Source organism: Hyla sarda, chromosome 6, assembly GCF_029499605.1.
Source record: "Hyla sarda isolate aHylSar1 chromosome 6, aHylSar1.hap1, whole genome shotgun sequence".
NCBI lineage: Eukaryota > Metazoa > Chordata > Amphibia > Anura > Hylidae > Hyla > Hyla sarda.
Genome location: NC_079194.1, coordinates 74221471 through 74233632, shown reverse-complemented (window position 1 = coordinate 74233632; position 12162 = coordinate 74221471). Strand labels below are relative to the sequence as shown.

At 44.4% G+C, this 12162-nt stretch overlaps 1 protein-coding gene across 13 annotated transcripts in view; it reads left to right on the top strand.

Moving 5' to 3' along the window:
- PBRM1 (polybromo 1) overlaps window positions 1-12162 on the top strand; it is a 123988-nt gene that overhangs the window by 56477 nt on the left and 55349 nt on the right. For all 13 annotated transcript variants that reach the window (XM_056524151.1, XM_056524150.1, XM_056524157.1 and 10 more), the window contains exon 13: window positions 8109-8209. In XM_056524151.1, the coding sequence (XP_056380126.1) occupies window positions 8109-8209 (101 nt within the window). The remainder of the gene's footprint in view (window positions 1-8108; window positions 8210-12162) is intronic.

The window sequence follows — 12162 nt, the reverse complement described above, 5'->3', positions numbered from 1 at the left end:
GGCCCGATCGGAGATGCCCGGCATTAACCCTGGGTCCTGGCTGCTGATAGCAGTCAGGACCCACCGGGTTTAAAGCATGCTCAGCTCGTGAGCACGCTATAAACCCCGGTAACTGACCAGGACGTACAGGTACGTCCTGCGTCCTTAACAGGTTAAATCTCCTGGCAACTTCATAGCTGTAGACTACAGCGATCAGAATACCAATTTGCCAGAAGTATCATGCAAGTCTATGGGACTTATGACAAATCTATATCCTGCTCGCTGTAGTCTCTGGCAAGATTTAAGCAGATATGCTGCCACCGGGGCCTCATTAGAGTTTTGCTTTAATGCCGTTTTCATTATGATGTGGGAAAAAACATGTCCAGTGACTATTTACCAAGGTACATTTGTAGATGTGATTTTTTTGCTGTAAGCTTAGATAGTAGCTATCACTAACTTAAATTTCCCTGATCCCCCTCCCCATCTGTCCCTGACACTAACTACATCTATCCCTGTATTTAGTTTTAGCAGAATCCCCATAAAAATACCTTTTGTAGATCAGCTTCGGTATCTCAGAGTTGAGCTCTCTGCGGAGGGCAGGAACTAGGCGGCCCCGGCAGGCGCAACGTCATCTGAAGCCTGGCCGGGGCTCGCTTCTGCCTGTCTCCTCTCGCTCCTGCAGCTCACGCACTGCAATGAATGAGGAGAGGGAGATGCAGGGGGCGGGGATATTACAATTTTGTGTGCCGCGCATGACCGCTGTGCTTGCTCTCAGCCTGAATAGGAAATTTAAATATACCCACCCACCCCCCTGCATCTCCCTCTCCTCATTCATGTGAATGCGCATTCCGGATGCCACTCTGTGACACATTGGTCCGAACGTCGGGGGTTGAATGGGGAAGTAATCCTGAGCCATATAGGGTGACTCCTACTGGCCAGGTTTACAAATGTACAAAAAAACATGTAAAACATAATAAAATATATTACAAACTTGGGACCACTATACGGTGGTGTCCAAACTGTAGCCCTCCAGATGTTGCAAAATTACATTTCCAAGCATGCCCAGAGAGCCAAGGATGCTGGGTGGTATAGTTCTGCGATATCTGGCCCTTCAGATGTTTCAGAACTACAACTCCCAGCATGCCAGGAAAGTCAGCGCATGGTTGGAGTTGTAGTTTTGCAACATCTGGAGGGCTACAGTTTGGAGACCACTACTTATCGGTCTCCAAACTGTTCTTCCCCAGTTGTTGCATAACTACAACTCCTAGCATGTCCTGCGGCTGTCAGTGCATGTTGGGAGTTGTAGCTTTGCTACAGCTGGAGGCACACGTCTTGGAATCACTGAACTAGAGTCTGTTTCCTAACTCAGTGGTTCCCCACCAGTGTGCCTACAGATGTTGCAAAACTACAACTCGCAGCATGTACGGTCTGTCTGTCAGTGCATTCTGGGAGTTGTAGTTCTGCAACAGCTGAAGGTTTGTGCCCCCATGTGAAATGTACAGTGTACATTCACACGGGCGGGGGTTTACAGTTAGCTTCCTTCTACAAGTTTGAGCTGCGGCAAATTTTCTGCCGCAGCTCAAACTCCCAGCAGGAAACTCACTGTGAACCCCCGCCCATGTGAATGTACCCTAAAAACACTACACTAACACAAACAATAAAAATGAAAAACGTCTCGTACGGCAGTGTTTCTAAAACTGAGCCTCTAGCTGTTGCAAAACAACTCCCAGTATTGCCGGACAGCCATTGACTGTCCAGGCATGCTGGGAGTTTTGCAACAGCTGGAGCACCCTGTTAGGGAAACACTGCCATAAGGTTTTGGACAAGCGCCAACCTTGTATCCGGGTCTGTCCTTATTGCAGATTCCTAATTTAGTCCTCAAATGCGCATGGAGCTCTCTCACTACAGAGCCCTGGCGTATTTCAAGGCAACAGTTTAGGACCACATATAACATAAATTTTGAGGGGATTTTTTTCCTTTTACCCCTTATGAAAAGGAAAAGTTAGGGGCTACACCAGCATTTTAGTGTAAAAAAAAGTAAACATTTTTACACTAACATGCTGGTTTTGCCCCTTATTTTCATTTTCACAAGAGGTAAAAGGAGAAAAAGACCCCCAAAATTTGAAACGCTATTTCTTCCAAGTACGGAAATACCCCATAAGTGGACGAAAATGGCTCTGTGGGCACACAACAAGGCTCAGGAGTGAGAGAGTGTCATGTACATTTGAGGTCTCAGGGGTGTGGAAATTTTATAAAAAACTACTTGTCCACGGGACTAAAATGGAGCAAAATCTACTTGTCCCTCATGACGATCTACTTGTCCGGGCCAATTTTCGCTTTTACGCTCTGATTTTTTCCTCCTCGCCCTATAATATCCATAACTACCTACTATAATGATACCTTTTAATTTTTCAATAACGTATTCTCTGAACCAAAAAATATATATATATTTAGGGAAGTGAAATTGAAATAGTAAAAGATAATTTAGCAGATTTGGTGGTTTTTCTTTTCTGCGCCATTTACCTTGTGGTTGAGGTAACATGTTAGTTTTTTACTTTAGGCGCCTGATTATAGCGATACCAGATTTGTATAGTTTACGTCATGTTTTACTAATTCTGAACTTTTTCTAATTTTTTTAATTGCCATTTTTTAACCCCTGTAGCTTTATTTTTTTTTCACATACCAGGCTGTATGAGGGCTCATTTTTTGCGCCATAATCTGTTTTTTGTATCGGTACCATTTTGGCATTGATCTGACTTTTTAATCGCTTTTTAACTTTTTTTTTCTGGGATATTATAAAAATTGCAAATCTGTGGTTTGGTATTTTTTTTACATTTACCGTACGGGATACATAATGTTATGTTTTAATAGGTTGCACAATTACACACGAAGCGATACCAAATATGTTTATTTTTATTATGTGTGCATGTTTTTATATAGGAAAAGGGGGTGATTTGAACTTTTAACATGGAAGGGGTTAATGCAGCGGTCTTCAAACTGTGGCCCTCCAGATGTTGCAAAACTACAACTCCCAGCATGCCCGGACAGCCAACGGCTGTCCGGGCATGCTGGGAATTGTAGTTTTGTAACATCTGGAGGGGCACAGTTTGAAGACCACTGGGTGTCTATCAAACTTTTATTAAAACTTTTTTTTTTTCTTTTACACTTTATTAGACTTATGAGGAATCATTAGATTCCTCAGACAGATGAATAGATTCTATTGAACTCCATTGATCTGTGTGCTCTGTGATCCATTGATAGAGCCTGGTCCAGCCAGGATCTATCAATGACAGAGCCGGGACAGGAGGAAGCAGAGGTAAGTTCTCCGGCTACCTCCATAGTGGATCGCCCCCCTGCAATCGCGCTGCGGGGGGGAGGGGTGATCCACCCCCCTAGCCCACCAGGGAGCATTCACATGTCCCTTTAGACCAGTGGTTCTCAACCTTTTCGGTGACCGTACCCCCCAAGGCCTAAAAGTATGTCCACGGGTACCCCCTCACGCGGAACTTGCGAGCGAGGGGTACCCGCAGACAAAAGGCGTGTTCTTACCTTTATACTAATGCATCCCATCTCCATCTTAATCCCCTTGTGCTATTATTCCCCCTCCGTCTTACTCCCCCTGTCCCACAATTCCCACCTCCCTCTGATTCCCTTTTACCATTATTCCCCCTCCATCTTTATCCCCTTGTGCCATTATTATCCAATATGGAACAAGGGGATTAAGATGGAGGAGGGGGAATAATGATACAGGGGGATTAATATGGAGGAGGGGGGGAGGGGTTGATAATTCCCCCCTCCCTCTGATCCCCTTTTGCCATATCGGATAATAATAGCACAAGGGGATTAAGATGGAGGGGGGGGATAATCAACCCCCCCTCCTCCATATTAATCCCCTTGTGCCATTATTATCGCATATGGCAAAAGGGGGATCAAAGGAAGGGGGGACTGGTGCAAGGGGATTAAGATGGAAGGGGAGAGGGGAGTAATAAAGCACAAGACATAAAATTTCAATGCCTTGTGCATTATTACTCCCCCCCCCCCCCCCCCCCCTCCGCCATTATCCCTCTCCCCCTCCATCTTAATGCCTTGTGCTCCGTCCCGTCCCCCCCCGTGCCATACAGCTGTTTACCTGGCGTCCTGTGGTCCCGTTGCCTGCTGCTTCACGGGATGTTCCACAGGGCCGCACTGACGTGTGACGTCCCCCTGCGCTGTGCGGCAACTCCGCGCAACGTCAGGGGAGGCCAAATGTCTCCCTGGCAACCACGCAGCTCACTTACAGTAGCCCCGGCCGCATCTCTGGCCGCGCTACTGTACAGTGAGCTGCCGCGGCAATGCGCTGACAAATACTGGCCAATGCATGGCCGGTATTTGTCAGCGTTTTCGCGTACCCCAGGTTGAGAACCCAGGCTTTAGACGCCGCTGTCAGCTTTGACAGCGGCGATCTAAATGGTTAATAGGGCTATTAGCGGCGGCCCCCGGCTACTGAGAACAGCCGGGGGCTGCAGAGTATGGAGCGGGCAGGAATCCCGAGCCCGCTCCATACATACTGCAGAGCACCGCATACAGTCTCCCCGTGCAGACGCGCCTCCTCCCCTCAGCTCTCCGAAGCTACAGCTGGGGGGAGTGAAGCCAGAGGACGCAGGTCTGCACGGGGAGAAGTAAGCCACGCCCCCTCATCTCTCCCCGCACGTCTGCAGAGCAGGGGAGAGAGAGACATACACAGCTTCTCATCTTCCCTACTCTGCTTCGGATCTGCAGTCTGTATGGAGCGGGCTCCCGACTCCTGCCCGCTCCATAGAGACTGCAGATCCGCCGCACTTGTCAGGTCCGGCCCTGCTTGCCCGAAGCCGGGCTAAGAGCCGGACAAATTCACCTGCCCGGCGCCCAAAACTGCTAGTCCGGGGCGTCGGGCGATAGAAATTCCACATCCCTGCGGTCTATATTGTTGATTGGCACAGAGGTGGCTGATAGTTAAAGCAGTTCTGACATGAACACAAAAAAAACAAACACCCATTTTGGAAACTACACCCCTCACGGAAGGTAATAAGGGGTGCAGTGAGCATTTACACCCCACTGGCGTCTGACAGAAATTTTTCATTTTTACGGTCGAAAAGAATTGCAAGACTACCATCAAACATGGGTACAGACACTATATTATAAACTAAACTAACTTTACAGCCCCTGTAGCATAGTCAAATAACATAAAAAAAAAATCCTGGAATACCCATTTAAGACAGCTGTAGACACTGCTGTGACTAAGAGAGGTCTACTGGCTGCCTCATCTTATCAGCCATAAAGCTAATGAGCAGTAAAACCAGCTCTATCCTTCACAACACTGCATTTCCATGCGGGCACTAGGGAAATAATGGACAGAGCTCTTCTCAGGATGTGACGTGACGTCATGGTTTACAGGAAGAAAGCACAACTGAAATAGATTCTGTTCATTTTGGATAATAATGCTATATTAGTAATGTTATTATACATTTAGACATCATACTCTGGTTGTTTGTTGACATACAATCCCTTGTATCAAAATTAAGTTGTAACAAAACTAGAATATACAGGTCTGCTTACTCATGGCCCTCATGAGGAGACAGCATATGTCATTATTTTTTATCAGTGCTTCTAAAAGTAACCCCACAAGAATTTAATAAAAGATGCTCGCCTCCCACCATATTGCACTGTCCCGTGTTTTTAGTTACTGGTGCTATTGCTTCAATTCTTGAAGTTATTGATGATGCCGGGTGTGTTTTTACTTCACTTGCCTTAGAGTCAACATTAGACGTTATCCAGGAATAAAATAAAAAAAAAAACAGATTTAATGTCTTCCAAAAAGAGCACTACACCTGTTCTCAGGTTGTGTGTGGTATTACATCTTGGCTCTATTTACTATATTGGAACTGAGCTGCAATACCATAAACAACCTAAGGACCAGTGTGGTGCTGTTTTAAAAAAAAAAATCAATAAATATCAGCTCTGCTTTTCTGAAACTGCTTTAGGGTATGTTCACACATATGGAGATTTGATGCACAGGATTTTCTGCTGCAGATTTCAATATAAACTAAATGACTGACCACAGCTTCTATTCTGCAGTTACAAATCCTGCACGTCAAATCTGCGCAGGATTCTGTGTGAACGTACCCTTAGGGTCTATTTACATGTTCAGTATCCTGAGCATATTTCATGTGCAGGGTTTTGAGCTGCAGATGTGATGCTGTGTTTAGTGATTTTAGTTTACATTGAAATCTGCTGCTTCAAATCCTGCACTGGATACTGTAAGTGTGAATACTGTGGCTTGTTCACATGGGCAGATCCACAGCGTATATTACGCTGCGGATCCACCGACGATGGACCCCTGAAGTGTGCCTCCAGATTTGCCTGCTCAGATTGGCAATCTGCCACTACGAGCAGACACACTTCGATCTGCCAGTCGCCGCGCGCATACGCAATATAGTCGCACACAATGTGGCTGTTCTCAGCCTAGCTTAGGGAGCAGGTGGAGTGGCCGCGATCTGTGAGAGTACACCGTGCATGCGCGCGGCAACTCACACATCGCAGCAGTGTGTCTGCTCATAGCGGTGGAGGCACACTTTAGGGGTCCATCGTCGGTGGATCCACAGCGTAAAATATGCTGTCGATCCGCCCATGTGAACGGATTTTGCTACCATTGAGTTCAATGGGTCAGCAGAAAATCCACAATAGAGGCAGATTTGCAGATTCTCCTTCGGACCCATAGAAGTCAATGGTAGCAAAATCCGCTGTGGATTTCCCGAAGCAAATAAGCTGCAGAAAATCCGCAGGTTATCCGCCCGTGTGAACGTACGCTATGGGCACTTTCATACATGAGTATTTTCTGCTGTAGATCATCTTTAGAAGATTTTGCTGCCCAGCAAAAATACTCAAGTGTGAACGCAACCTTAAAGGAATTATTTGAAAGTTTAAGAATTTAAATTAGCTGCAGGAAAATGGTAAAAATTTACTCAAATAGTTAATTTTCTGCAGTAAAGAAGTTCAGTGGTAAGAAATTTATCCCCACTGGGACCCCCCAAACCCGCGATCTCCCATACGGGGCCTCGCCTGAGCTGTCGTGCGCTGTTTGGCACACAGCAGGTCAACTGATCCAAACACCCCCCTCCATTCATCTCTATGGGAGATGCAGATAGGGGATACGTTTCTTACCACTGGACTTCTTTAATCCTCCACTTGTTCATGACAGTCTTTATTTTCAAGAAGAGATGATGAGTCCCAGTATATGATGGGAAAACGGCCAGTCAGTCACTATTACAATGCGTTTGTCACTTTAATTTTATAGGCCTACCAGGTCTACATCATGGCATGTGTCGACATACCTACAGTGCTGCGTAGTGTGTCTGACGGATGTCTATGATCCTTATCACATACGTGGCGGCAGATATAAAGTGCAATTACCGTACAAACTGTGAAAAACAAATGAAAGATCTGATGCTTTTGTACATTTTCAGGTACCTTTTATGTATTTGCACTTTGTCAGGTTATCTTTGCTGACCGCATATTGTTTGCATATGGTTATTCCTAAGACCCAGGTTCTGCTCCATGTATTTTCTATTTGTGTCTGAGCCTCATAATGATAATAGTCGAGCTCTGGATGTGTTTATTGCTTCGCAATCTGCAGAACTATAAAATAAAATGATTGTACCCAGGCGCTTAGGTTTTGTGTGCACTCCACGTCTGCTGTGTGTTTATTAGCATTTTTTTCCCTACCGTTGTCAATCAATATTCACCTTTTGGAATAGAAACGCCAAATTATAAAAAACAAAAAATTCTACCCATCTATGCTTTAAGCCTCCCTGCCGAATCGGATCAGAGATATTTTTATGGCTTTGCCTGCAGCTGGAGGAGAGGCACCATGCCCACAGTACAGTATTGGACAACAAACGTGTGGCAACTCATGAAATGTAGATGCTTCCAAGCCGCTGTATCACGGATCCTTGACGCTTTTAATATTTATACACTGACACCAGTTGTAGCTTTTCTTTCTTTTTTTTTTTTTTCCGACTGAAACTGATCTATGCAGCTGTTTAATATTCATGTATTCTAGGAACGTTTGGCAGAGCGAGGCTGACTCTGGAGATTTTGTTCTTTTATTTCAGGCGAAAAAGAAAGAGCTGGCTCGCAGAGACCTGGATATAGAAGACGGAGACAGCATGATTTCCTCCGCCACATCTGACACTGGCAGCGCAAAGAGGAAGAGGTACAGTCACACTGCAGGAATCTCCGTCCTCTCTGCATCCATTGTCATCCTACTGGAGCATGTAGGCCAGTGTCTTTACTCAATTGTTCCAGATGAAGGTCCTCTAGAGCAGTGGTCTCCAAACTGTGGACCTTCTACTGTTGCAAAACTACAACTCCCAATGTGCCCCTGCATGCTGGGAGTTGTAGTTTTGCAACAGCTGGAGGTCCACATTTTGGAGACCTAGGCTATAGATGATGGTAACACTAGAAATATCATTTTGCTCTATAGTGGACTGGTGGTTGGAAACATGGATCCTTTGTGCAAACTACTATGTGTAACTCTACCCGAGGAATCCTGTTGTTTCTTCTGAATTGTATAATGTAGGAACCAACAAGGCAGCTGACTTACACGCACACACACACGTATACATAAATATATATATATATATATTAGTCTACTGGAGCGGTGAGTGCAAGCTTCTATTCTTTTATGGCATTATTTTTATATATATATATATATATATATATATATATATATGTGTGTGTGTGTATGTATGTGTGATTGTGTGTATAAAATATTATATATATTTATTTATTTTGTATAATTGTTTGTGTATATGTATACGGATATTCTCTGGGGAAGTACTATGAGCTCTGCACTGTGTACTGCGTGCCACCCAGCTTTCCCAGCCTCCTGAAGAAATCCAATATGGCTCACAGATCGAGCAACGCCGGGTACTAGGCTAGTAGTAATTTAACAAGAAATTAATTATTTTCGTCCATTAATACTTTGTAAGGGGACTTCACCCATGCATGATGTGAATACTGTACTAGTTTCAGGCTTCCAGAACATTATGCAGTCCTCATGCGACCATAAACAGTTAGATTTGCATGGAAATTAGTTTTAGATTTTGTCAGTAGCCATGCATGCATGAATTGCTCTGCTACTATGGGCACTTGGTATTGGTCAGTATGGTATGTAATGCTTTAAATTAAGGCAGTGGCCATGAAGTTCACTTATTGAACACATTGAACTATTGATCAGAGTTTTGTTGTCCTCTACAAGAACTAATGGGGGCGTAGGTGGTGCAAAGAGTTCTCACTTCCAGCAAGCGAGAGCAAATCAAAACAGATCTGGTTTATGAATGATTTAGAAATGATGTGTACGCTCTAAAGCAGTAGTCTTCAAACTGAGGAACTCCAGATGTTGCGAAATCACAATTCCCAGCATGCCCTTACAGCCTTTGGCTGTCCGGGCATGCTGGATGTTGTAGTTTTGCAACATTTGGGGGCGCCATAGTTCCTGAACTATCCACCATCGGTTTCACTGTCATTATAGGATTAAAAAGAATGTGTCCTCAGAAAATTACCTATTGATTAAATCAAGTTTATATGTTAAACATATTTTTTTAAAGATTTTTTTGGTGCAATTTTTTCTAATTTCCATTGTACTGTCTATATTTTGAACTTCCTGTTCTGTACAGATCAAGTCTATAGATAACACTGGATCCACCACCATTCACAGCAGGGATCAGCATCTCCCTTCTCTGTAGAATATACCTCTAAAATTGTCACAGAGAATTACCAGAACATTTTATAATTTATCTGAATGGGACTGCTCCTGTCTATTGTTGCCTATATCCATGGGTCCTGATGTACGTCATCTCTCTAAATGCTGTTAAACCGCTCAGGCAAGATAGTAGACCCCATAATGAAAATATTACATTCAGAAAATAGAAAAAGATTAGAAGTATCGGTCTGTAGTCAGGAAAAATATCTAGTTGATCAGAGGTTTTGTTGATCCCTACCATTGTAGGAAGGGCTTGACATCACTAGACAACTGAACAGGCTGCAGGGGCATGCATGACTTAAAGGCGTACTCCACTACCCCAGTGTTCAGAACATTTGGTTCCGAAAGCTTGGAGCGGGCAGCGGGGGGTTGTGACATCACAGCCACGCCCCCTCATGCCGTCACACCACGCCCCCTCAATGCAAGTGTATGGGAGGGGGCTTGAGGGCCACCACGCCCCCTCCCATAGACTTGCATTGAGGGGCAGTGACATCACGACCTCCGCCACCCGCACCCAGCATTCTAAAGAACTGTGATCAGACATCAAATCCCCCTATTCTTTACATAGGGGATATGATGTCTAGGGGCAAGTACCCCTTTAATCTGCAACTGTTGGCATAGCTTAGGCTTCATTCACACCAGGTTTTGTGCATACGGCAGCCAAATCATGGCAGGAAAATTTCAAACCCACCTTCTTCAGTATCCCTGCAGTACCCGTGCCTTACACATGAATTTGCCATAGCGTTTCATTTCATTTAAATGTCGACGGATTATTTTGCGCTGACACTGATGCTCCCGGAGCCTGCAGGACAGCTTGAATTTTTTGGGAACTTGTTTGGGGCTGCTTATCCACCATCCGGACTATCCTGCGTTGACACCTTTCATCAATTTTCCTGGGTCTCCAGGTAACTGAAGTCACCTTGTGACTCTGGTCAGCTTATTTTCCCACGCCCTGACTGTATAATCTCACCCATTACCTGATCACTCCCATTATTAAAAGTAAGTTAACATCCATTTGACAATCTCAAATTGTCAGACAAAATATAAACCCTCCTCTAAGGAGCCTGGAGGTCGTACAGTCATAGCCGTAAAATTTTTCAAGAAAATGAAGTAGTTCTCACAGAAAAGGATTGCAGTAACACATGTTTTGCTATACACGTGTTTATTCCCTTTGTGTGTATTGAGACTAAACCAAAAAAGGGGGAAAAAAGCAAATTGGACATAATGTCACCAAACTCCAAAAAATGGTCTGGACAAAATTATTGGCACCCTTGACTTAATATTTGGTTGCACACCATTTGGAAAAATAACTGAAATCAGTCGCTTCCTATAACCATCAATAAGCTTCTTACACCTCTCAGCCAGAATGTTGGACCACTCTTACTTTGCAAACTGCTCCAGGTATCTCTTATTGGAAGGCGCCTTTTCCAAACAGCAATTTTAAGATCTCTCCACAGGTGTTCAATGGGATTTAGATCTGCACTCATTGCTGCCACTTCAGAACTCTCCAGCGCTTTGTTGCCATCCATTACTGGGTGCTTTTTGACATATGTTTGGGGTCATTGTCCTGCTGGAAGACCCAAGATCTTGGACGCAAACCCAGCTTTCTGACACTGGACTGTACAGTGTGACCCAAAATCCGTTAGTAATCCTCAGATTTCATGAGGCCTTGCACACATTCAAAGCACCCAGTGCCAGAGGCAGCAAAATAACCCCAAAACATAATTAAACCTCCACCATATTTCACTGTAGGTCCTGTGTTCTTTTCTTGGTAGGCCTCATTCCATTTTCGGTAAACAGTAGAATGATGTGCTTTACCAAAAAGCTCTATTTTGGTCTCATCTGTCCAGATTCTCAGAAGGATTTTGGCTTACTCAAGTTAATTTTGGCAAAATGTAGTCTCGTTTTTTTATGTCTCTGTGTCAGCAGTGGGGTCCTCCTAGGTCTCCTGCCATAGCGTTTAATTTAATTTAAATGTCGACGGATAGTTCGCACTGACACTGATGCTCCCTGAGCCTGCAGGACAGCTTGAATATCTTTGGAACTTGTTTGGGGCTGCTTATCCACCATCCGGACTATCCTGCGTTGACACCTTTCATTAATTTTTCTCTTCTGTCCACGCCCAGGGAGATTAGCTACTGTGCCATGGGTTGCAAACTTCTTGATAATGCTGCACACTGTGGGCAAAGGGAAATATAGATCTCTGGAGATGGACTTGTAACCTTGAGATTTATGTTTTTCCACAATTTTAGTTCTCAAGTCCTCAGACAGTTCTCTTCTCTTTCTTTGGTCCATGCTTAGTGTGGCACACACAGACACACAATGCAAAGACTAAGCGAACTTCTCTCCTTTTTATTTGCTTTGAGGTGTGATTTTTTTTTTTTTTTATTGCCCACACCTGT